Source organism: Balaenoptera acutorostrata, chromosome 12 (assembly GCF_949987535.1).
Source record: "Balaenoptera acutorostrata chromosome 12, mBalAcu1.1, whole genome shotgun sequence".
Classification (NCBI taxonomy): domain Eukaryota; kingdom Metazoa; phylum Chordata; class Mammalia; order Artiodactyla; family Balaenopteridae; genus Balaenoptera; species Balaenoptera acutorostrata.
The window spans coordinates 74,223,104-74,249,525 of NC_080075.1; the positions used below are offsets into that span (position 1 = coordinate 74,223,104).

The 26,422-nt window shown below is 38.4% G+C and overlaps 1 protein-coding gene across 29 annotated transcripts in view; it reads left to right on the plus strand.

Annotated features, from left to right (window-relative positions):
* DTNB (dystrobrevin beta) overlaps positions 1-26,422 on the plus strand; it is a 255,206-nt gene that overhangs the window by 61,970 nt on the left and 166,814 nt on the right. For 27 of the 29 annotated variants that reach the window (XR_009009899.1, XR_009009898.1, XR_009009901.1 and 24 more), the window contains 2 exons: positions 3,136-3,221; positions 14,409-14,563. Coding sequence is in view for 20 of the 29 variants with exons in the window: in XM_057558169.1 (XP_057414152.1) it covers positions 3,136-3,221; positions 14,409-14,563 (241 nt within the window). In the remaining 9 variants the exon portion in view is untranslated. The remainder of the gene's footprint in view (positions 1-3,135; positions 3,222-14,408; positions 14,564-26,422) is intronic. The other 2 variants (XM_057558178.1, XM_057558181.1) reach the window with 1 other exon arrangement.

Consider the following 26,422-nt stretch of genomic DNA (forward strand, 5'->3'; position numbering starts at 1 on the left):
TTAGTATTTATTTATTTATTTTTGGCTGGGTTGGATCTTCGTTGCTGTGCGCAGTCTTTCTCTAGTTGCTGTGAGCGGGGGCTACTCTTCGTTGCGGTGCACGGGCTTCTCGTTGCAGTGGCTTCACTTGTTGCGGAGCACGGGCTCTAGGCACACGGGCTTCAGTAGTTGTGGCACGCTGGATCTAGAGCGCAGGCTCAGTAGTTGTGGTGCAGGGGCTTAGTTGCTCCATGGCACGTGGGATCTTCCTGGACCAGGGCTCGAACCCATGTCCCCTGCATTGGCAGGTGGATTCTTAACCACTGTGCCACCAGGGAAGTCCCTCAGGATTTATTTTTTAAAAAAGTTTTTTTAAATTTCTTTTTCTGGCTGCGTTGGGTCTTAGTTGTGGCACGTGAGGTCTTCGTTGAGGCATGCGGGATCTTTTGTTGTGGCGTGGGCTCTTCGTAGTGGCGTACAGGCTTCTCTCTAGTCGTGGCATAGGGGTTTTCTCTCTCTAGTCGTGGCGTGCAGGGTCCAGAGTGCGTGGGCTCTGTAGTTTGCGGCACGCAGGCTCTCTAGTTGAGGTGCGCAGTCTCAGTAGTTGTGATGCGTGGGCTTAGTTGCCCCATGGCATGTGGGATCTTAGTTCCCTGACCAGGGATCGAACACACATCCCCTGCATTGGAAGGCGGATTCTCTACCACTGGACTACCAGGGAAGTCCCGGGATTCATTTTTTTAAAACAGTTTTTATTCAGAAATAGAAAACACCTATGGAAGAATAACTAAAACAAAGTACAGTTTAATGAATTGTTATAAAACAAGTATCCATATAAATACTCCAGAGGCCAAGAAATAGAATGTTGTCAGCACCCCAGAAGCCCCTTGTGTTCTTCTTTCTGTGTTACAACTCCTCTCTCTTCCCCCAGAGGTAATCAGTATCCTGATTTCTGTGGAAATCTCTTCTAAGATTAGTTTTTACTTTCCCCTGTGGAATTTCCTGGGTATTCTTAAATCATGAAATCTATGTCTGCAAAAAATGTTTCGAGCAAGTTTACCTTTAAAAATGTCGTTAGCTGTGCAGCAACGCTTGACTTTTCTGCTGGTGAGCACTTGCTCTTCATCCTTGCTCTGCTGGTCATCAGGCTTGCTCACTCTCGCTTTGAGCTTCAGGAATACTTCCTTTTGTTGCTTCATCTTTCTGGGCCACTTTACTTCAGGATATAAGCTGCATCCATCAGAGTTCTTAGTTGTAAGCAGTAGGAACCATCTCTAGCTAATTCATTAAAAGGATATGGGTGACCAATCAGCTTTCTAAGAAGGTTGGGAAAGTAGGCTTGATGACCACACTGCCAAGAACAAAGCTCAAAATCATACCACAAAACTGGTCTCAGGAAGGACCTCTGCCACCAAGCTGGGCATAGATATTGCTGCTTGTGCTCCTAAAGCCACTGATGCTGGGCTGTGGTTGCTGCCATGAGAATCTCTGTCCCAGCTCTCAGGATGCTGGATGTAACTGCTCCTACTGCTGACATCCTCGCCAGGTGGATTCTTTGGAGTTCTTACTTCTACAGGTTAATTGTTTTCTATTTGAAGTCTAGAGCGGTGCATCTTATTGGTGGAGCTTGTATGATGTGCCTCTGTCTTAGTTTCAAAGAAAGATGGGAAAGTTTTTTTTTTCTCCTGCTTCATACTTTGGTAGTGGGAAGTATACTTGTCATATAAGGTAGGGTGTGCTTAAATGTAGACTCAGCATTTGGATTGTTGGCGACCAAAGAGAAAATGTCCATTGTAAAAGGTCTGTATCAGTCTTGGAAATCCATCACTTTTAACACAGTTGTTGTTGCTCTTTATAGACACTCACGTTGCTCATATAATGCAATGAATATTTGACATAGGACTATTTTTTATCATTTCCAGGTGATATATTGGCAAGTACTATATAAGACATGGAACAGAATCTGTATTTCTGATGAACTATGTATTTTAAAAGTCCCATTCTAATTTTAGCTAGTTTTGGGGAATTCCTGTTTTATCTTATGAGTAAACTTAATGAGATGTAATAGTTAAAAATCAACTGTAACAAACATTGGTGTCCCCTGGCAATATTTTCACTGAGAATTTTCTGGCTTATTAACCATTTGCCTTTTTTCAGATGTGATCTTACTGTATACAAAAAGAAGGTTTGGAAAATAGGAGACACTCTCTTAGGACCCTGAGTAAATATAAATAGGATGACATTTTCTTTTCAAAACCAAGATGATATAGTTCTCATTATTGCAAAGGTATTTTACTCTAAGTTACTGTGAAACTTTGTAAGCACAAGCTTTATAAAATTAACACAAAAGCCCATTGTTGATTTACATATATGACTTTAAAAACCGGCTAGTGAAGTTTTCATCTTCTCTGAAACCAGGACATAGGTGAATGGTTGGAGCAGTGGCCACGGGTTGGGGCCTTGCCGTTATTGTCCTGGCTCTGCAGGTGGTGCACAGCGTTACTTTGAGTAGTTCATTTATGGTCTACATTTCATCTTTCTAGTTCCTGAAGAATTCATAATACTGTCCCTTCCCCTTCACTTTTCTCACAGTGGTGGCAGGAGATCTGACACAGATGTCTCAGATGAGACAGATGAACTTCTTAGAATAAACACATGGTAACATAAAGGTTGTTACAGTGAAAACAAACAAAGATGAAGGTAGTATAAAGTCTTTATAGCAACATGCATCCTGTTGCCTTAGTAGTTAACAATAAACTGTTGTTATAATATCCTGATGGAAGGACACACTTCTGAGTTATTATTCAAACCAGGTGGTGCCTCAGATTTGAATACTTAAGCACCTCAGCTGTGGATTTAATGGGCTAAGTTGGTAGGATGTTTACTTTAGGTTCATTCATTTGGCCTTTGCCTACAAAGCCAACAGAAGTTGCTTTATAGGGTGATTCTAAACTCATTTCCAAATAAACCAGGTTAGTTTTAATACTGTTCACATAGCATATGTGAAGCCTTAATTCTGTAAAGGAAAAAAAGAATCCAAGGTTTCTAAATGTGGTAATATTGTAACAGAAGGGCAGGAATCAATTTACTGGTGATACATTTGATTGCTTTTGTGGTTCCAGATAGCAATTATTTCTAATATAATTTATTTTGCAGTGAGGGCCGAGGCAAGTTGACGGTATTTTCAGTTAAAGCTATGTTAGCAACCATGTGTGGTGGAAAAATGCTGGACAAATTGAGATGTAAGTATTTTTATATTATTTGAAAGATTTTATTTTCAAATTAGGACTCTTAAACACTTTTAAATGAATGTTTTCAGAAATTTGGATGATGGTCTATTGAAGTTTTTTGGTTTTTTTTTACTACCGTATCACTCATTTTACAGCAACTGGCTCAGAGTATGTAAGTTATGCCACCTACTGTTCAGATGGAAAAGTTGGTTGAATTAATTAAAAAAATTTTTTTTTTTTTTAGTTTAAAACAAGAAAACTCTGAAAAGATTCAGAATAGTAATGTGGACATTTAAAAAATTCTTTAAAAATGTTTTTCATATTATTAAAAATTATGCTTGAAGGTGATTTGTTGATCAGTTTTAATTAGAAAATAAATTTTATCACTTTTACCGGGTTTGGTCAAGTTTAGCCCTTTTCTTAATCACTCGATGCTTTGTCAGGTGGTATTTCTTATGATTAAACTGTTTTTTAGTACCTCAGATTCAAGTGTAGTTATTTAGAAATTGATAACCTATTTATTCACTTATCTTTCCTTAATTTTTTTCTTACTGTTTACCATTTTGGCATTTTACTGTTCAGTAGATACTATTAGAAGGTGGTTAGATGAAATTGAAGGAGATAAAATTCACAATTACTTAATTTTTCTGCTTATCATTTCCATTTATTCACTCAGTAGATAGTCCTTCACTGCCTAAGGTATGCCAAGCATTGTGCTAGGTGCTATACATATATTTTCTTACTGAATCCTTAAAATTTCTTTGAGCAGCAGGTGGTATTTTCTCTGTTTTATAGATGAGTTAACTAGGGGGCGAAGCTGGGATTTCAACTCAGGCTGTAGCTTCAGAGCCCTTTCTAAGGCACTCTTTTGTACTCCACTATGCTCATCCTGTAGTGGGAGACACACATTCAAAGTGCCCTAATACAAGTATCCGTGGAGTAAGAAACTCTAGCAGGTTTCACAGAGGTGAGATTGAAGCTGTGGATTTTCATGAAGTGCTGAGAAAACCTGTGAATTGATTTGTTGAAGAAACTGGGTCATCTGTCTTGTGGCATTTCTCATGGACTAGATTTTGATGATTGCATCCCCGTGATGTTCCTCTGTGCCCTACATTTTTTGTTTTAATTGAAAGATACAGAATCTTCAACAGATTCAAGTACAAGCTTTTGGGCAAGATTACTTCATGGGTGCATGTTTGTTTTCTGTGCTTTTTCTTACATGTTACCATGACATTAAAAGTTAGAAAGCTAGAAGGCTCACTAGATATAGATTTAGATGTCTAAAGAAAGGTCTTAGTATATTTGATCAATGTTATCTGGTTATCTCATTTCAAAATCAGCCGCAATGTAAAACAAAGTTTTGACAGAAAAAAAGGTATAGTTTTATTTAAATACGCTTCTGAGTTTTTTTCACATGGTATCTCAAAATATTACTCTTTTGGGCTGAAATTTCTTAATATTTTCTTAATTCTAGCATGATGTTTTTCTGAGGATGATAATATAATACAGATAAAATTATATTTCATTCACAGAGAAAAAGAAAGTTGGGATTTTGTCTGTTTTTTAACGATGATGATACCAGATAAAGAAGTATACATTGCCATTTTTATTAGGACTGGAGAAACTGGTTGAAAATAGAAAATTGATTATATAACTGCACATTCTAGATGATTCTGGACTCTTTAAGTTTCTGTGATTAAATTTGCTACATTTACATAGAGCTGGTACCTGGCCCATAGTAAGTGCTAAAATTTTGCCAAATATAAATTGTTGATTGAGAACTAAAATTACTGCAGTTCTCTGTTGTAGCTATTAGTGAAAAGGTGCAAATCCTAGTTCTGTGTGAAGTATTGAAGGGATCCAGGTGATAGCAGGTGGGTTTTTTGTTTGTTTGTTTGTTTGTTTATGTGGCTTTTGAATTTCTTAGAGGAGCACAAGCGACCAATATTCAAGTGGCACAAAAGTACACATACCTAGGCAAATGTGACACGTCAGTGCACTCTCAACACCACATCGTTACACATTGTATACGGAAATACAAGCCACACTAGGTCACTTAATAGCATGTTTACATGATTCAGATAGATTTAAAATCTGGTTTCTTTATCTTCTTCACGTTCAAAATTATGGTTTCTTTACCATCTGTTGCTCTGTTTCATTATTATTATCTTTTAAAATTAATTAATTTTTTTTTTGGCTCCGTCAGGTCTTCGTTGCTGCGCGTGGGCTTTCTCTAGTTGCAGTGAGTGAGGGCTACTCTTTGTTGCGGTTCGCGGGTTTCTCATTGCGGTGGCTTCTCTTGTTGTGGAGCATGGGCTCTAGGCACGCAGGCTTCAGTAGTTGTGGCACGTGGGCTCAGTAGTTGTGGCTCTTGGGCTCTAGAGCGCAGGCTCAGTAGTTGTGGTGCACGGGCTTAGCTGTTCCGTGACATGTGGGATCTTCCCAGACCAGGGATCAAACCAGTGTCCCCTGCATTGGCAGGTGGATTCTTTTTTTTTTTTTTTTTTAATTTATTATTTATTTATTATGTTTATTTTTGGCTGTGTTGGGTCTTCGTTTCTGTGTGAGGGCTTTCTCCAGTTGCGGCGAGTGGGGGCCACTCTTCATCGCGGTGTGTGGGCCTGTCACTATCGCGGCCTCTCTTGTTGTGGAGCAGAGGCTCCAGACGCTCAGGCTCAGTAGTTGTGGCTCAAGGGCCCAGTTGCTCCGCGGCATGTGGGATCTTCCCAGAGCAGGGCTCGAACCCGTGTCCCCTGCATTGGCAGGCAGATTCTCAACCACTGCGCCACCAGGGAAGCCCGGCAGGTGGATTCTTAACCACTGCACCACCAGGGAAGTCCCCCTGTTTCATTATTTTTATTGTACTGTAATTTTCTAGACTAGAGAGTGAGATGTTTAACCTAAGTAACACTTTCAGGTATTGAAGCCTATCTCCACTTTTTTGTTTTAATCATCTAGGGTGGAAACCGCTTTAAGTGTGGTCTGTGCCTTCTGTTTTAAACAGAGCTCACTGATCATAATTTAAATATTTTTCATCTCTTAGGGATGTCATTCTCTGATGCATTTAGGGCTAATTGTGAGGCTCTGGGTTGTTTGTCCCTTCTCATGTTTTCAGACTGCTGTGTTTTTTCAGCTTTTGAACTTTTTGTCATTGGTGGTGTCGGTGATGGTATATGCATGTGTATGTGTGTGTACGTGTCCTTTATCGCTGGTAAATGTGATGGTATTATCAGTGTACCAGTCTCAAGAAGTCTCCTTTTGCTTCTGATTTACTTTTCATATGCTACTGACAGAGAAAACATAACCAGCCTTCTTAACATTCTATTCTGTTAGAGAATGGACGAAGTGATTACTCGTATTGAGAGAAGCACTCACTTTCGTAGTTTTGGCTATTGTGAGAATCCTTTTTCCCTTGCTTTCTAGTCACAGCTATGTCCTACTTAGTTGAGGTGGCTGAATAATAGTGTAGAAGAAGGTAGCTGTAACACTGTATTGTAACATAAAATGATATTTGACCATTTATTCACTTTTTTCTTCCTACTTGTTCCCTTGTCTTTGTTCTTAGTTTCTGCAGCCTCCTCCCACTGACTCTACTTCTGTTACCTCTGTTAATGTTCCCATTAAGTTAGATTTTTCTAACTTATGGAATATGCCTCAGCATTTCTACTTTTATTTTTATCTTTTTGCTTTTTACCTCTTATTTTAGAATTTTTTCCTTTAATTTTTTCCCCTTTTTCCTTGATCTGTCTTTGTTTATTTGCTTGTTTTAGTGTCAAGATGGCATTGAAAATGACTTAACTAATACTTGTGTTTTTAGTTTGAAACATTTCCTCTTTTAAGATTTTTTTGATGTGGACCAATTTTTTAAAAGTCTTTATTGATTTTGCTACAGTATTGCCTCCGTTTTACGTCTTGGTTTTTTGGCCACGAGGCAGTGTGGAATCTTAGCTCCACGACCAGGGATCGAACCTGCACCCCCTGCATTGGAAGGCAAAGTCCCAACCACTGGACTGCGAAGGAAGTCCAGAAACATTTCTTAGACTTTTCAGGTCTCTCTTAAGAGAGTTTCTGTCCCCAGATAGCATTCATTTATAGATAAATGGTTAACTGTTGTGACCGTTAGGGACTGTATCCTAGATTCAAAGGCAACTTAAGTCAGGATTCTGAATACCAATGATTTATAATCAGAGTACAGACTTTGATTATCAGCATGATGAAAACTCAATAATGTCAGAAACCCAAAAAATAACTCAGAGAAACAAAATTTACAGACTGTAAAACCCATTATTTATTAAACCATACTTAATTATCAACTAATTTAACTGTGATTTATTTACTTTGTCTCATTCTGCTGTTTTCTAAGGAACTTATCTCTTATGCAAACCCCATCTGTTTTGCACTGAAAGATAGGAGCAGATGATTCCTGCAATTTATTTTTAAATCCTGTAGAAAACGGGTGCCACCATTTTGAAGGGCAGTTTAACAGTGTGTCAGAAAGGCTGTAAGAATATTTGTATCCAGTGACTCAGCCTGCTTCTTGAGTTTATCATGAGGAGTTAACCAGAGGTGTACCCCAGGTTCTACATATATTTATTGCAACACTTTTAATAATATATGAAGACTTAAAACAGCTTTAGTGTCCAAAAGTGAGAGCTCAGTTAACACTTTGGGATACCGACACGATTGAATATACTGCCTTTAAAAATATGCTTCAGGGGCTTCCCTGGTGGCGCAGTGGTTGGGAGTCTGCCTGCCAATGCAGGGGACGCGGGTTCGAGCCCTGGTCTGGGAGGATCCCACATGCCGCGGAGCGACTGGGCCCGTGAGCCACAACTGCTGAGCCTGCGCGTCTGGAGCCTGTGCTCCGCAGCAGGAGGGGCCGCGATAGTGAGAGGCCCGCGCACCGCGGTGAAGAGTGGCCCCCGCTTGCCGCAATTGGAGAAAGCCCTCGCATAGAAACGAAGACCCAACACAGCCATAAATAAAATAAATAAAAATAAAATAAATTAAAAAAAAATGTTTCAGATCAAAATGCATAAATGTAATATAGTTTTAAATAAAAATTTATTATGCACTTAGGAAAAGAAAGAAATATACCAAAATGATAACACTGTTAGGTATTTTCTCTGGGTTATAGCATAAAAATGGTTTTATAATAATAATTTATATTACTTATGTTTTTGTGTGTTTTTGATAGACCACACTTGGAGCAGCCAGAGAGAAGATGACCTGAGGTGTTTTTTCTCAGAGCTGGCAGTTCTAACATTTCAATTGTTTGCTTCCTTGATGTTTCATTAACAAACTGTAGGGAGCCAACCTTTGAAGTATAATTAAGCAGTTTCACCTGTTCAAAATTTAGCATCCTCTCTTACAGTCTTCTAACCACCTGTCACTGCATATTTATCCTGGCTGGTTTCTGTTAATCATGTCTTCACTTCATTAGCCCGAAGTGACTCTTTAATCTGAATATTTGCCCATATTCACATTTCTCGTATAACCAAAATGTTTTAGAGCTAGAAGCAAGTAAGAAATGAGTCGTACGTCTGCATTTTATGAAAAAGAAAAAGATAAACAAAAACCAAGGAAGGCCTGGAGACTTGTCTAAGGTAGTTCCTGACTCAGTCAACACTAGAAGCCCAAGGCATGGCTGAATCCCATCCTCCAGCCTCACTCTGACTTAATGAATGATGTAGGAATATTCATGAGTTTGGGAATAAAATATGCACTTGGATTTAGTTACATATAGATATTTATAAACATGCAGATGTGTATACATGTTTTGTGGGTTAGGTTGCTCAGTTGGTAGAAAGATGACAGGAGAAGATGAGAGTCATTTGCCAGGAAAACTAACATATAGAAGAAAATGGCTTTCTTTTCTATAGACTTGAGTCTTTATTGTAAACAGCCCTATCATCTTGCAAAAGTATATGGTTGGTCATGTGGGGATGAGAGGGGAGTGGATAGATGGATAGATGCAATGAGTAAAGCCAGGGTCATTATCACCAGAAAAAAATTTGAAACGTGTGAAGATGGTAGAATAGTAACATTATTTTGCCACTACACAAAGGACAGAATATTTTTTTTTTTTTTTTTTTTTAAAAACCAATGGCCCAGTGGTGAAACACTTTTGTCTCTTTCTCTTTACTTTTATAGCTACTTTATTTATTTATTTATTTATTTTTGGCTGTGTTGGGTCTTCGGTTCGTGCGAGGGCTTTCTCTGGTTACGGCAAGTGGGGGCCACTCTTCATCGCGGTGCGGGGACCGCTCTTCATCGCGGTGCGCGGGCCTTTCACTATCGTGGCCCCTCCCGTTGCGGGGCACAGGCTCCAGACGCGCAGGCTCAGTAGTTGTGGCTCACGGGCCCAGCCGCCCCGCGGCATGTGGGATCTTCCCAGACCAGGGCTCGAACCCGTGTCCCCTGCACTAGCAGGCAGATTCTCAACCACTGCGCCACCAGGGAAGCCCAGGACAGAATATTTTAAAAAGTTTGTACACGTGTGTGTGTAAGGGCTTGATTGTGGGTTTTTCACAAGGGAGAAAGCCTGTATTTTTATCTGGAAACAACTAATGGGAAATTAGCATACATTCTTTCAGAGATGTATAAATAGAGAGAGAATTATTGGGGAAATTAACCAGTGATCTGGGAAGCAGTTTATTCCCTTAATGCCAGAAGGGTTTATGGCTTTAATTAAAGGACTCGTTTAATTTTGGGGATGTTTTTATTAAATTGTCTCTTATTTATTTCTTTGGTAAGGTATTTTTATATGTATATAGTAAATCACACTTAGATTAATTGTTATATTTCATTTACAATAAAAAATTAGCAATTATTTTCAGTGTTTTTGTTACAGATATGAGAAGCCTAATCTAAAAAAAAAAACAAAAAAACTGTTTTAAACAAGTAGCTCTAGGAGTCATGACTTCTAAGTAATTACTTAACAGTTTTGAGGTCTACCAGTTTTTCTCTTAAAACCAACCAACCAACAAACATGTTTCTGCTTGTTCTCTTACTAGTGTAATGTGGGCCTATTAAGTTATAGTTTCTTTTTTCATTGATTAAAATTTTTTTACTACTTTGAATCTATTTTATGACCTAGTAACTAAGTATAACTGAAAGTAATACTTTTTTTGAGGGGGAAGTTAGTCATTTCGCTATCTCATCACTCCTTTCTTGCTCTGAATGAGTTAGGTGTAGATTTGGTGGTGTGGATGTATACACATATGTTTTTGTGATTGGAAGCTCTGCATATGTGTATTTATCAACATACACTTGGTAGCTGAAGTCTCTGGTCTTGAATATTTCTACCATTAGTTAACTTGCTAGTTTCTCCATTATGAATACATTGAGTGGCAACAGAAAACTTGACTAACAGGCGCATAAAACCATAGGGATTTATTTTTCTCATGCAACAATAAGTTCAGAGGCTGGCAAGTTCAAGGTTGGTACCATGACTCAGGGATGTCATCAGAGACTTGGGTCCCCCCTGTCTTCCTGCTCTGCCGTATGGCTTTCCTCCTAGGATTATAAGTGACTGCTCTTTACTGCGCCTTATTCTCATTTTAAGTAGAAAGAAGAAAGATGCCTCTATCAGGAAAGCAAAAGCTTTTCCACAAATTCACTTCCGAATTACGACGTGCACAAGAGTCTGGGAAGTAATTTTTAAGGGGAACACGTTGCCATTCTAATCAGAGTTCAGTTCGGGAGTGAAAATGGGAGAACAGATACTGAGTAGTAGGCACCTTGCAGTGTCTGCCACATCCCATATTTCCCCTTAGTTTTCATTCAGATTTAATGGATGATTATTTTCTTCATTATGAGAACAGCTGCCAGCTATTTGAAAACTAAGTCATGATGCTCTTCCCTCCTTCAAAGGACGTCAGTTATTCACATAATTGGTAATGTCTTCCAAACTCTGTATCTGCTGTCTCGAACTGCAGCCCAGTACTCTGCTTCTAACTGCGTACAGGATAGTTCTACTTGGAAATTTGCTGATTAGTTCAAATACAGTTATGTTCAAAGCTAAGTATCTTTATCTTCAATTTGGTTATTTCAGTCAGGGTTGTCAGCATTTTTCTGAGCTAGAAGCTTAAAATAATCCTAATTTTAGAACTTCCTTTATTCTCTAATCCAGTTTGCCATCAACTTCAGTTTCCTGCATTGAAATGTCTTGGAGTTGACCAAGCCCTCCCCTCAATACTGTCACTCCTGTAATTCTGACTCTCACTTCCTTAACTTGTGCATTATTTACAGGGTTTTCTAGCTGATGTCGCCAATCTTATTCTTTCTTTTTTATTCATTCTGCCAGTCATTAACAGTCTAATTTTCTTGAAACCTAACTTTCTAAATATTTCTTCCCTACTTCAGCATTTTTAAACCAAATCCAAATTGTTTCCTCTTTCAAAGTTTTCATTCATAACATACTTTTCTTATTCAGTCTATATTTACCTTTACTTCACAATATAAATTATCATAGTCAGAATGTTCTCTTTGATGCACTGTTTCTTGCCTACCACCACTAATAGACACACTCTATAAATTCCTGCCACAGAGACTTTTATCCTACTCTCCTTTTTTTTTCCTAAATTGAAGTATGGTTGATTTACAATATTACATTAGTTTCAAGTGTGCAACATAGTGATTCAATATTTTTAGAGATTATACTCCATTTAAAGTTACTGTAAAATATTGGCTATATTCCCTGTGTTGTACAATATATCCTTGCAGCTTATTTATTTTATACATAGTAGTTTGTACCTCTTCATCCCCTACCCTCATCTTGCCCCTCCCCACTGGTAACCACCAGTTTGTTCTCTGTATCTGTGAGTCTGTTTCTGTTTTGTTATATTTATTCATTTGTTTTATTTATCCTGTTCTTCTCTAGTTGTGTCCCCAGACCCCCACCCCCAGCCTGTTTTCACCTCATCATTCCAAATTCTATTTTTCAAGGCCAGGCTTCTAAATTTCTTTCTTGACAGTTCCTCCCTATGTGTTTTTGTATCTATTCTACACTATATTTTGAAGAAGTGTGATGTAATGGAATGTCTTTGCAGTCAGATAAGTGTGGGTTTAAATCTTGATTTAGCCACTTAGTAACTTTTGACCTTAAGAAAGTTAACCTTTCTAAGCTAGTTTCCTTATCTATAAAATTTAAACAATTATGTGCATACACATGTGCACACACACACCTTTTTGTGACAGTAAAATGAGGTAATGTTTAGTAAACTGTGGTAATACTTAATATTGGGGATTGCTACATGAAAACAAAAACCAAGGTAACAGTATTTTAAACAAAGTTGAAGTTTATTTTTCTCGTATATAAAAGAAGTCCAGGAGTATGTAGTCCAGGGCTGGTATGATAGTTTCATGTTCATCTGGGACCCGGGCTTTCTATATCTTTCTTTTCTATCATTCTAGTGTATGATTTCTACATAAAAGTTGAGATTACCACATAGTCCAAGGTGGCTGCTGGAAGCTCCAGCCATCGTAGCTGCATTCCAGATAGCAAAAGGAGGAAGGAAGAAAGGGTCTATTTCCAGTGCAGTCAGCTTTCTTTAACTACCCTTCTAGGAAGTCTCTCACAACCCTTCTGCTTATAGTCTCGTTGTCCAAACACCTAGTCACATGACTGCAGCTTGTTAGAAGAAGGCTTCAAAGTTTAATCTCTTAGTTGGGTACATTGCTGCACAAAATAAAATTAGTGTTCTGTTACTAAGGAAGGAGATAAGAATATTGGGTGTCTACAGCAGACTCAGCCATAGTTACCTGTTGTGGTGCCTGGCAAATGGTGAGGTTTAACAAATATCTTATGCCTCCCTTCTTTCTGTTCTATTTAGAGTCAGCTTAGTGCTTTATTCTTCTTTGCTACATGTGTATCTTATTTTTTCCAGCTATGTTGAAAGTTTCTTGGGGGGGATAAGGACCATGTGTCATACTTCTTTGTTGTTTTTCAAAACACCTAGCAGAGTACTTGGCACTTGGACTACTAGTGCATATTTGTTAATTAATTGATTTTACTTTCTACTAGGACCATACTTCTTTTAGCCTCTTGTTGGATTTTCCCCACCTCATAGGTATTTAATACTTTTCCCTCAACTACAAGCTAGCAGCTCTTATGAGAGGAATGTACTGGAGATTTTCATTCCTTGATAATTTCCTGTTTTCTAATGCCTTAAAAGTTACCCTGTCGAGTTGATGATCTAAATTTTATCTTTCTTTGATTAATGTACTTTAATGGTTGTTTTTTTCCTACACCTGGTGCTTTGGGATACATATGTATTTTTAATATACCTGTTCATTATGAACATATAGAATATGATTTTTAAAAATGCCATGTTTGGAAAGGCCTCAGGAAATTATTTTTCTCTGCATATTTAACTCACTGATTTGTTTGTAAGAAAGCTGAATAGTTTGAAAAGAAAACTTAGGTTAAAGTTGTCAAGTTGTTTTGAGCTCCTGGTTATTTTTCCTTTTCTCCCCAATTATGGGTGAGAAGAGAGAAATAACTAACTGGAGATAGGAAACTCTCTACAAGGAGATAAAGAAATAGTAGTATTACTGGAACTGTCTTTCCAGCTGCTTGGGTCAGACTTAATGTAAAAATAGGATCTTATAGTATCAAAGTATCTTGTGGTAGAAGAGATTATATGAGTTCTTTTTATTCTACTCTGGAACTTACTAAATGGAATATTTTACATAAACATACTACACAGGAATATATTACATCATTAGTATATGAATATGCAAATACAATACAATTTCTTTCATACCCTATCACCAATATGCAAATATATTCATACACTCAAAGATGTATATGTCTTATATAAATATGTACATAAATGTAAGAGATAAAGATATGCTGCTACAAATTGTTCTTGGAATAAAGTGAGGTGTAAATAAATAAAATAAAAAGTTATATATTATCCAGTTATGTATGCTCAAAAAGAGTAGGTAGGTAGACGTACATGAGTGGTTATGTGATGTTTAGGTAGACTATTAAGTGGGTGGGAAAGAGAGGCCTCATCAGCAAAGTAACCACACAGTGTTAATGAGAATGAGAATACATGTTAACTAAAAATCATCATAACTTTATGATACTTTTTAATGATGCTTTTGGACTGGTATACAAATGACATAGAGCTGTTTATAAAGAGTTGATATTTCCTTATGGTTTGACTTTATTTGGTTTTGTTCTCATAGATGTTTTCTCCCAGATGTCAGATTCCAATGGCTTAATGATATTTGGCAAGTTTGACCAGTTTCTGAAGGAAGTTCTGAAGCTCCCAACAGCTGTGTTTGAAGGGCCATCTTTTGGTTACACAGAACACTCAGTCCGCACCTGTTTTCCACAGCAGGTAAGGACGGGTTTATAGAATGTAGGATTACAAGGGCTCTCATCCACCCCTCCACCTTTTGTCAGATTTCGCCAGATTGCTTCACTCGAGGAATATAGGTCTTGAGTAGGGGAGGAAAAAGAACTTTTAAGTCAGAGGAGTGGATGTAGAAAGAAGGGGGGATTAAAAATTCACCTGAGAACTCTTTTCTTGGAAGAGGGGAGGCAAGTCTTTTCTGAAAAAATGGTAACAGTTGAAATATTTTAAATTACTAAAAATTTCAAGAAAAATGTTTAAGGTAAAGTATTTATCTTATTGCTGCTAGACATATATTACTCTCCCTAATGAGTTTTTTAACTGTGAAGTATAGGAATTTTGATATAAAACTCAATATAATACTGGATTATTGTTTCCTGAGCACTGAAGACAAGGAATGCTATACAGCTCTCAACTGCCAGCTCAAAATCCCTCAAGGGTATACTGCCATTTTCATATGAAAGAAAGATAGATTTGGTTTCTTCTTTATTTGTGAGCGTCCTTTTGTGGTCCTGCTGTAGAGGTTGAGTGTATTCCTGAGATCTTAACTATGCCTCAAAGAACTGAGAGCAGAGTGGATGCTGGCTGTAGCATCCTTTTTTTTTTTTTTTTTTTTTCAGGTAGAGATGAGATAAAGGAGCTTCATGCTAAACTCAGAAAGTTCTGTAGAGCAGAGAATTAAGAAAAAATATCTATGTTAAAACTAGTGGGTAAAAGATTATTGGAAATAGGATACTGACATAGTCTGAAAGTATCTCCCCATAAGATATTTATTAATTACAAAGGAAACATAGTAACTTTACAGTGGAGAAACCTGTCAGATACCACTTTAACCAAGTGATCAAACCCATATCACCAGTAAAGGGAGAGGCTGATAACCCTGCCTATTGATAGGATGCTCTGAGAAGCACCCAGTGTCACTGCTGTGGTTCTCCTGCCAGAAAAGCACAACCTGAGTCTCATTGAGGAAACATCTGACAAAGCCAAATGCAGGATTTCTACAACATAACTGGCTTGTACACTTTAAAAGTGTCAGTGTCATGAAAGACAAAAAAAAGACTGAGGAACTGTTCCAGATTACAGGTATCTAGAGACATGAAAACTGAAATGATCCAGAATTTTGTTGTTATTGTTATAAAGGACATTATTGGGACAGTAGAGAAAATCTGAATAAATTTTGTAGACTCAGAGAATTCCCTGGTGGCGCAGTAGTTAAGAATCCGCCTGCCAATGCAGGGGACATGGGTTCAATCCCTGGTCTGGGAAGATCCCACATGCTGCGGAGCAACTGAGCCCATGCGCCACAACTACTGAGCCTGTGCTCTAGAGCCTACGAGCCATAACTGCTGAGCCCACACGCCACAACTACTGAAGCCTGTGCGCCTGGAGCCTGTGTGGTGCAACAAGAGAAGCCACGGCAATGAGAAGCCCATGCACCGCAATGAAGAGTAGCCCCCGCTTGCCACAACTAGAGAAAGCCCGCGGGCAGCAACGAAGACCCAACGTAGCCAAAAAATTAAAAAAAATTTTTAAATAAAAAACATTTGCATTTCTTCTAAAAAAATTTTTGTAGACTAGATAATAGTATTCTGTCAGTAATGGTAATTTCCTGATTTTGATACTTATATTTAATTAAGAGAATGTCCTGGTTTTGCAGAAGTACAATCTGACATATTTAAAGGTAAAGGGACATCTCTTTTGTACTGTTAACATTTGAGGAGTCTGGGTTAATGGTAAATGGGAATTTTAAAATAATCTTGTTACAGCGTTTCCATAAGCCTGAAATTATTTAAAAGTAAAAGGTTAAAATATAAAAGGAACAAAACTAAAGGTTTGAGAACTGAAAGGACATTGTAAACCAGATCCTCCTGACCTGTGATACTTTGATTCACAAAGGAACCAAGAAACAAACACATACACATCCGTTTTTACATTTAAAGTTAAGAACTCATATATGTCTGAATTCAGCCTTCCAAACAGTATTTTACAGCTTGTCTAGGGATTACTCGGCTTTAGCACCAAAGGTGCCACCCATAATACAGGAGAGTTATTTTTATTAATTTCTGAGGAGATGTTCTTCCCAGATTTCTACACACTTTGGCTGATTGCTTTTGTGGAAATTAATCTCTATACATTATTTTTTTCTCTAAGCATAAGTGACAGTATCAGCTTTTAGCTTATTAAAAATATCTCTCTGCTTCAGTTATTCTAATAAAGCATAGTTTGCATTTTGCCCCTGAATATGCATTTTTCAATTGATATGAGGCTATCCAAACATATCCTGGTACAAGAGTGTCCTGCATGGGGATATATGTATATGTATAGCTGATTCACTTTGTTATAAAGCAGAAACTAACACACCATTGTAAAGCAATTATACTCCAATGAAGATGTTAGAAAAAAAGTGTCCTGCAGGTGTTAAAATACCCTACAGAGATATAAGTGAGGATGAGTAGGATGAAGACACCACAACCAGTTTTCATTTAGAACTCATCTCACTGCTGCTGCTGCTTTACTAGTACAATCACGTCAAACAGCTGCCTCCACAGTCCTCTGGGATAATCTTGTATATGATACTTACGTGGCTTTTCACATAGATGCTTCCTGGAGATCAGGCTAAAAATTGATCAAGTTCTGGAATGCTGCTGTTAAATAGTGTCAGGACAGGCAAAGGAATTTATACAAAGAAGTATCAGTGAAGAACATTTGACCAATGGATGATAATTATGTGAGGCACTAAACCTAAAGTAATCTTTGATTAAATTGTAATGAGAGTACTAAAGTAAGACTCTGAATTGGAATAGCAATTTAAAATGTTGAAGAATATAAAAAAATTCCAATTGTTAATTTTAAGACTGCTGTCTAGGGACTTCCCTGGTGGCACAGTGGTTAAGAATCCATCTGCCAATGCAGGCGACACGGGTTCGATCCCTGGTCCGGGAAGATCCCACATGCTGCGGAGAAACTAAGCCCGTGTGCCACAAGTACTGAGCCTGCGCTCTAGAGCCCGTGAGCCACAACTACTGAAGGCTGCGCGCCCGTGCTCCGCAACAAGAGAAGCCACCACAATGAGAAGCCCGCGCACCGCAGTGAAGAGTAGCCCCCGCTCACCACAACTAGAAAGCCCACGCACAGCAACGAAGACTCAACACAGCCAAAAATAAATAAATAAATTTATATATTAAAAAAAAAAGAGACTTCTGGCTAGGATTCTACACATTACTTTATACCATGATTGTGAGGCCTTTGAACTCACAACCTGATTGTTGCTTTTCATCTGCTTTAGATTCTTATAAAAAATTCAGTCTTGTTTTGATATATGCCAAATTTGGAAAAGTCAGAGAAGCTTATCTCAAAAGAAATATAAACTACTGGTAGAATGACCCCTTCCACCAAAAGGAGAGAGAGAGACAGAGAGAGGGAGAGGGAGACTGTTACGACGAAGTTCCATGCAGCAAGAGTTAAATTCAACAAGTTTTGGTTTCTTTTTGAAAATAAGCTTTTTCCATGCAGCTTGCTTTCCTATGTATAAGTTTCCTTAATGTGAGTTAGCTCATACATCATCGGATAGAGAGAATGGTGTCAGTGTAAAGTGGAGTTCATATGCTCTTTTCCCCAACATATTAATGTTCTGGGCTGAAAAAGAAATGATCGCTATTAAAGAGAAAGTATGACTATTTTTAAGAAAGAAGCTGAAAATCCTGCAGAAGTACCTTTCTTTAGTGAAAGAAGTGGCTAGTTTGGAGGATTTCATGAATGCTTCACTTTCTACAGTGTTATGGTGATGAAGTTGTGGATACAAATGAAAAAAAACTGTGAAGACATTCCTCTCCTGACCCCACCCCATGCTAAAAAATTTAATTGATGGGGTTAGCTATCCACTGGATTCGATAGTTTTGATAAAACTGATATGTCTTAGAACTTGTGTGTCCTGACCGTGAAGAAGGAAAAAAGCATCTCAGGATTTAAGGCTGAAAGGTATCATCTTGCTGAAAATGTCTGTGGAGATTTAATTGTTCTGGTACTCTTATTAGTATTGCTATTGTTTTGTTAGTCCTCTGTTTACAAAACTGCATAGGTTTTTAGGTTTGTTCCAACCCTGTTTTTCTCACATACCTTATTATTTTTAAATTCACAGTTTTGCAGTAGGTACAGTTTTCCAGTAATGCATGTGTTGCATTAGAGCAGAAATACTTCCATTTTTCTTTTTAACATCTTTATTGGAGTATAATTGCTTTACAGTGTTGTGTTAGTTTCTGCTGTGTAACAAAGTGAATCAGCTATATGCATACATATATCCCCATATCCTCCGCCTCTTACATCTCCCGCCCACTCTCCTTATCCCACCCCTCTAGGTGGTCGCAAAGCACCGAGCTGATCTCCCTGTGCTGTGCAGCTGCTTCCCACTAGCTATCTGTTTTACATTTAGTAGTATATATAAGTCCATGCCACTCTCTCACTTCGCCCCAGGTTCCCCTTCCCCCTCCCCATGCCTGCGTCTTTATTCCCTAGGTTCTTCAGAACCTTTTTTTTTTTTTTAGATTCCATATATATGTGTTAGCATATGGTATTTGCTTTTCTCTTTCTGACTTACTTCACTCTGTATGACTGACTCTAGGTCCATCCACCTCGCTACAAATAACTCAATTTCGTTTCTTTTTATGGCTGAGTAATATTCCATGGTATATATGTGCCACATCTTCTTTATCCATTCATCTGTCGATGGACACTTAGGTTGCTTCCATGTCCTAGCTATTGTAAATAGTGCTGCAATGAACATTGTGGTCCATGATTCTTTTTGAATTACGGTTTTCTCAGGGTATATGCCCAGTAGTGGGATTGCTGGGTCGTATGGTAGTTCTATTTTTAGTTTTTTAAGGAACCTCCATACTGTTCTCCGTAGTGGCTGTATCAATTTACATTCCCACCAACAGTGCAAGAGGGTTCCCTTTTCTCCACACCCTCTCCAGCATTATTGTTTGTAGATTTTTTGATGTTGGCCATTCTGACTGGTGTGAGGTGATACCTCATTGTAATTTTGATTTGCACTTCTCTGATATTAGTGATATTGAGCATCCTTTCATGTGTTTGTTGACAATCTGTATATCTTCTTTGGAGAAATGTCTAGTTAGGTCGTCTTCTGCCCATTTTTGGATTGGGTTGTTTGTGTTTTTGATATTGAGCTGCATGAGCTGCTTGTATATTTTGGAGATTAATCCTTTGTCAGTTACTTCATTTGCAAATATTTTCTCCCATTCTGAGGGTTGTCTTTTCATCTTGTTTATGGTTTCCTTTGCTGTGCAAAAGCTTTTAAGTTTCATTAGGTCCCATTTGTTTATTTTTGTTTTTATTTCCATTTCTCTAGGAGGTGGGTCAAAAAGTATCTCACAGTGATTTATGTCATAGAGTTCTGCCAGTGTTTTCCTCTAAGAGTTTGATAGTGTCTGGCCTTACATTTATGTCTTTAATCCATTTTGAGTTTATTTTTGTGTATGGTGTTAGGGAGTGTTCTAATTTCATTCTTTTACATGTAGCTGTCCAGCTTTCCCAGCACCACTTATTAAAGAGGTCTTTAATTTCTTTCCTCCATTGTGTAGTCTTGCCTCCTTTATCAAAGATAAGGTGGCCATATGTGTGTGGGTTTATCTCTGGGCTTTCTATCCTGTTCCATTGATCTATATTTCTGTTTTTGTGCGAGTACCATACTGTCTTGATTACTATAGCTTTGTAGTATAGTCTGAAGTCAGGGAGCCTGATTCCTCCAGCTCCGTTTTTCTTTCTCAAGATTGTTTTGGCTGTTCGGTGTCTTTTGTGTTTCCATACAAATTTTGCAAATTTTTGCTCTAGTTCTGTGAAAAATGACAGTGGTAGTTTGATAGGGATTGCGTTGAATCTGTAGATTGCTTTGGGTAGTAGAGTCATTTTCACAATGTTGATTCTTCCAATCCAAGAACATGGTATATCTCTCCATCTGTTTGTATCGTCTTTAGTTTCTTTCATCAGTGTCTTATAGTTTTCTGCATACAGGTCTTCTGTCTCCTTAGGTAGGTTTATTCCTAGGTATTTTATTCTTTTAGTTGCAGTGGTAAATGGGAGTGTTTCCTTCATTTTTCTTTCAGATTTTTCATCATTAGTGTATAGAAATGCAAGAGATTTCTGTGCATTAATTTTGTATCCTGCTACTCTACCAAGTTCATTGATTAGCTCTAGTAGTTTTCTGGTAGCATCTTTAGGATTCTCTATGTATAGTATCATGTCATCTGCAAACAGTGACAGTTTTACTACTTCTTTTCCGATTTGGAGTCCTTTTATTTCTGTTTCTTCTCTGATTGGTGTGGCTAAAACTTCCAAAACTATGTTGAATAATAGTGGTGAGAGTGGGCAACCTTGTCTTGTTCCTGATATTAGAGGAAATGGTTTCAGTTTTTCACCATTGAGGACGATGTTGGCTGTGGGTTTGTCATATATGGCCTTTATTATGTTGAGGTAAGTTCCCTCTATGCCTATTTTCTGGAGGGTTTTTTATCATAAATGGGTGTTGAATTTTGTTGAAAGCTTTTTCTGCATCTATTGAGATAATCATATGGTTTTAATCCTTCAATTTGTTAATATGGTGTATCACATTGATTGATTTGCATATGTTGAAGAATCCTTGCATTCCTGTGATAAACCCCACTTGATCATGGTGTATGATCCTTTTAATGTGCTGTTGGATTCTGTTTGCTAGTATTTTGTTGAGGATTTTTGCATCTATGTTCATCAGAGATATTGGCCTGTAGTTTTCTTTTTTTGTGACCTCTTTGTCTGGTTTTGGTATCAGGGTGATGGTGGCCTTGTAGAATGAGTTTGGGAGTGTTCCTCCCTCTGCTATATTTTGGAAGAGTTTGAGAAGGATAGGTGTTAGCTCTCCTCTAAATGTTTGATAGAATTTACCTGTGAAGCCATCTGGTCCTGGACTTCGGTTTCTTGGAAGATTTTTAATCACATTTTCAATTTCAGTGCTTGTGATTGGTCTGTTTATATTTTCTATTTCTTCCTGGTTCAGTCTTGGAAGGTTGTGCTTTTCTAAGAATTTGTCCATTTCTTCCAGGTTGTCTATTTTATTGGCACATAGTTGCTTGTAGTAATCTCTCATGATCCTTTGTATTTCTGCAGTGTCAGTTGTCACTTCTCCTTTTTCATTTCTAATTCTACTGATTTGAGTCTTCTCCCTTTTTGTCTTGATGAGTCTGGCTAATGGTTTATCAATTTTGTTTATCTTCTCAAAGAACCAGCTTTTAGTTTTATTGATCTTTGCCATTGTTTCCTTCATTTCTTTTTCATTTATTTCTGCTCTGATCTTTATAATTTCTTTCCTTCTGCTAACTTTGGGGTTTTTTTTTTTCTTCTTTCTCTAATTGCTTTAGATGTAAGGTTAGCTGTTTATTTGAGATTTTTCTCGTTTCTTGAGGTAGGATTGTATTGCTATAAACTTCCCTCTTAGAACTGCTTTTGCTGCATCCCATAGGTTTTGGGTTGTCGTGTTTTCATTGTCATTTGTTTCTAGGTATTTTTTGATTTCTTCAGTGATCTCTTGGTTATTTAGTAGTGTATTCTTTAGCCTCCATGTGTTTGTATTTTTTACGTTTTTTTTCCTGTAATTGATATCTAGTCTCATAGCATTGTGGTTGGAAAAGATACTTGATACAATTTCAATTTTCTTAAATTTACCAAGGCTTGATTTGTGACCCAAGATGTGATCTATCCTGGAGAATGTTCCATGAGCACTTGTGAAGAAAGTGTATTTTGTTTGGATGGAATGTCCTATAAATATCAATTAAGTCTATCTTGTTTAATGTATCATTTGAAGCTTGTGTTTCCTTATTTATTTTCATTTTGGATGATCTGTCCATTGGTGAAAGTGGGGTGTTAAAGTCCCCTACTATGATTGTGTTACTGTCGATTTCCCCTTTTATGGCTGTTGTGTTTGCCTTATGTATTGAGGTGCTCCTATGTTGGGTGCACAAATATTTACAATTGTTATGTCTTCTTCTTGGATTGATCCCTTGATCATTATGTAGTGTCCTGCTTTGTCTCTTGTAATAGTCTTTATTTTAAAGTCTATTTTGTCTGATACGAGAATTGCTACTCCAGCTTTCTTTTGATTTCCATTTGCATGGAATATCTTTTTCCATCCCTCAGTTTCGGTCTGTATGTGTCCGTAGGTCTGAAGTGGGTCTCTTGTAGGCAGCATATGTACAGGTCTTGTTTTTGTATCCATTCAGCCAGTCTGTGTCTTTTGGTTGGAGCATTTAATCCACTTACATTTAAGGTAATTATTGATATGTATGTTCCTGTTACCATTTTCTTAATTGTTTTAGGTTTGTTTTTGTAGGTCTTTTCCTTCTCTTGTGTTTCCTGCCCAGAGAAGTTCCTTTAGCATTTGTTGTAAAGCTGGTTTGGTGGTGCTGAATTCTCTTAGCTTTTGCTTGTCTGTAAAGGTTTTAATTTCTCCGTCGAATCTGAATGAGATCCTTGCTGGGTAGAGTAATCATGGTTGTAGGTTTTTCCCTTTCATCACTTTAAATATGTCCTGCCACTGCCTTCTGGCTTGGAGAGTTTCTGGTGAAAGATCAGCTGTTAACCTTATGGGGATTCCCTTGTGTGTTATTTGTTGCTTTTTGCTTGCTGCTTTTAATATTTTTTCTGTGTATTTAATTTTTGATAGTTTGATTAATATGTGTCTTGGCATGTTTCTCCTTGGATTTATCCTGTATGGGACTCTCTGCGCTTCCTGGACTTGATTGACTATTTCCTTTCCCATATTAGGGAAGTTTTCAACTATAATCTCTTCAAATGTTTTCTCAGTCCCTTTCTTTTTGTCTTCTTCTTCTGGGACCCTTATAATTCGAATGTTTGTGCGTTTAATGTTGTCCCAGAGGTCTCTGAGACTGTCCTCAATTCTTCTCATTCTTTTTTCTTTATCCTGCTCTGCAGTAGTTATTTCCACTATTTTATCTTCCAGGTCACTTGTCCGTTCTTCTGCCTCAGTTATTCTGCTATTGATTGCTTCTAGAGAATTTTTAGTTCCATTTATTGTGTTGTTCATCATTGTTTGTTTGCTCTTTAGTTCTTCTAGGTCCTTGTTAAACGTTTCTTGTATTTTCTCTATTCTATTTCCAATATTTTGGATCATGTTTACTGTCATTACTCTGAATTCTTTTTCAGGTAGACTGCCTGTTTCCTCTTCATTTGTCTCGTCTGGTGGGCTTTTACTTTGCTCCTTCATCTGCTGCGTATTTCTCTGTCTTTTCATTTTGCTTAGTTTATCATGTTTGGGGTCTCCTTTTCACAGGCTGCAGGTTCGTAGTTTCTGTTGTTTTTGGTGTCTGCCCCCAGTGGGTAAGGTTGGTGCAGTGGGTTGTGTAGCCTTCCTGGCAGAGGGGACTGGTGCCTGTGTTCTGGTGGGTGAGCCTGGATCTTGTCTTTCTGGTGGGCAGGACTGCATCCAGTGGTGTGTTTTGGGGTGTCTGTGCACTTATTATGATTTTAGGCAGCCTCTCTGCTAATGGGTGGGGTTGTGTTCCTGTCTTGCTAGTTGTTTGGCATAGGGTATCCAACACTGTAGCTTGCTGGTCGTTGAGTGGAGCTGGGTCTTAGTGTTGAGACGGAGGTATGTGGGAGAGCTCTAGCTGATAGATATTACATGCGGCCAGGAGGTCTCTGGTGGTCCAATGTCCTGAACTCGGCCTTCTCACCTCAGAGGCTCAGGCCTGACAGCCAGCTGGAGCATCAAGACCCTATCAACCACACGGCCAGGTACGTGGGGAGTTTCTTGCCTTTTGGGAAGTCTGAGGTCTCTGCCAGTGTTCAGTAGGTGTTCTGTAGGAGTTGTTCCACATGTAGATATATTTTTGATGTATCTGTGGGGAGGAAGGTGATCTCCACGTCTTGCTCCTCCGCCATCTTGAAGGTCCTCCCCATTATTCCTTTTAATCATAAGCAAATTTGAGTTTAAATCATCATTTTAAACAACAGCCCTGTTGATGTCCCTAGTTTGCTTTGAAAAAACCTTACTAACTCCTCACTGCCTCCTGGATAAGATAGTTAGCCAGACAAGGTGTTGCTTATCGATCCAACCCCAGCCTCTCTTTCACCTTCATTCCTGATCCCTCCTACCCCGACAGACCCCATCCCTCAGGATGCCATGGATTCTTTTTAGATATTGCCCCAGTGCCACAGGGGTTGTACCATTTACACTCCCACCAGCAGTGTGTAAGTCCATCTTTTTCTCCACAGCCTTGCCAACAGCACATGTTCTTACACTTAGGAATTTTTGCCAATCTGAGAGTTGAGAAGTGTTATCTCAGCATAGTTTTGATTTATATTTCTCTTGTTTTGAGTAGGTGAAAGTGGTATACTTCTCTTCTTTGTTTATGCTGTTAGCTCTCACTGAAATGCCAGTAACCCCGACCTTCTTTGTCTCCTCCAACAAAGGCCTTATATTTCAAGTCACAGCTAAATATCTCCTTGTCTTTGTTGCTCTGAATCTTTCAATGTAGGATTAATTGTTTCCTCTTCTACAGGCCCTGGCCTGTTACATCTAGCTCACTTATGCCCTGAGGGATGCACCTTGGTCTCCTTCAAATTTAAATCCCCATGACTAACAGTGTCTGGAAAATCATCAGTGTTTACTAGGTAGTTGGATTGAGTAGTGGTTTTAAATCTATTATGGCATGAGAAAGTATCTGGGCTTGAATTCTAACTGCAAGCTTAAAGCTCCTGGATGTGATTGCAACCTTGTTGTTTTCACTGGTATTATTCCATAATTTTCTCAAATGAGACAATCTTTGCAATGAGGAAAATACCGAATTTCTGAATTTTTGAAGACTTTTTCCATTCTTTTTTAAAAAAAGCTATAATAGGGCTTCCCTGGTGGCGCAGTGGTTGAGAATCTGCCTGCCAATGCAGGGGACACGGGTTCAAGCCCTGGTCCAGGAAGATCCCACATGCCGCAGAGCAACTGGGCCAGTGAGCCACAATTACTGAGCCTGCGTGTCTGGAGCCTGTGCTCCGCAACAAGAGAGGCCGCGATAGTGAGAGGCCCGCGCACCGCGATGAAGAGTGGCCCCTGCTTGCCACAACTAGAGAAAGCCCTCGCACAGAAACGAAGACCCAACACAGCCATAAATAAATAAATAAATAAAATTAAAAAAAAAAAGCTATAATAAATAAAAGTATCTCGATAAAAAGCACAGCAACACTATATTGTTGTGTCATTACAAAGTACTCTAATTTTCAAAGTCCAAAATAAATCTGTGATATGGACAAATTCAGTGTCTTATAATAACTGAAAGGCTGACCCATAGCACTGGTCCTGTAACCAGTTAATGTGTGTTTGCTCTTGTCAGACAAAATACTTCTATAACTTTACACAGAAAGTTTGCATAAAAACATTTTAATCTGAAAGATTTAAAAAATGCTGTTTTTAAGTCTTTTAGCTAAATGTCATACATTGTTTAACTGATTACCAAGTAAGTGATAGGGCAATGGATAAGAAATATTTCCCTGTTGCCCATAAGAAAATAGGAGTTTTGTTGTTGTTGTTTTTGGCTGCATTGGGTCTTTGTTGCTGTGCACGGGCTTTCTCTAGTTGTGGCGAGTGGGGGCTACTCTTCGTTGCAGTGTGCGGGCTTCTCATTGCGGTGGCTTCTCTTGTTGCAGAGCACAGGCTCTAGGTGCCCGGGCTTCAGTAGTTGCAGCACACAGGCTCAATAGTTGCAGCATGCGGGCCCTAGAACTTGTGGGCTTCAGTAGTTGCGGCACGTAGGGTCAGTAGTTGTGGCACACGGGCTTAGTTGCTCT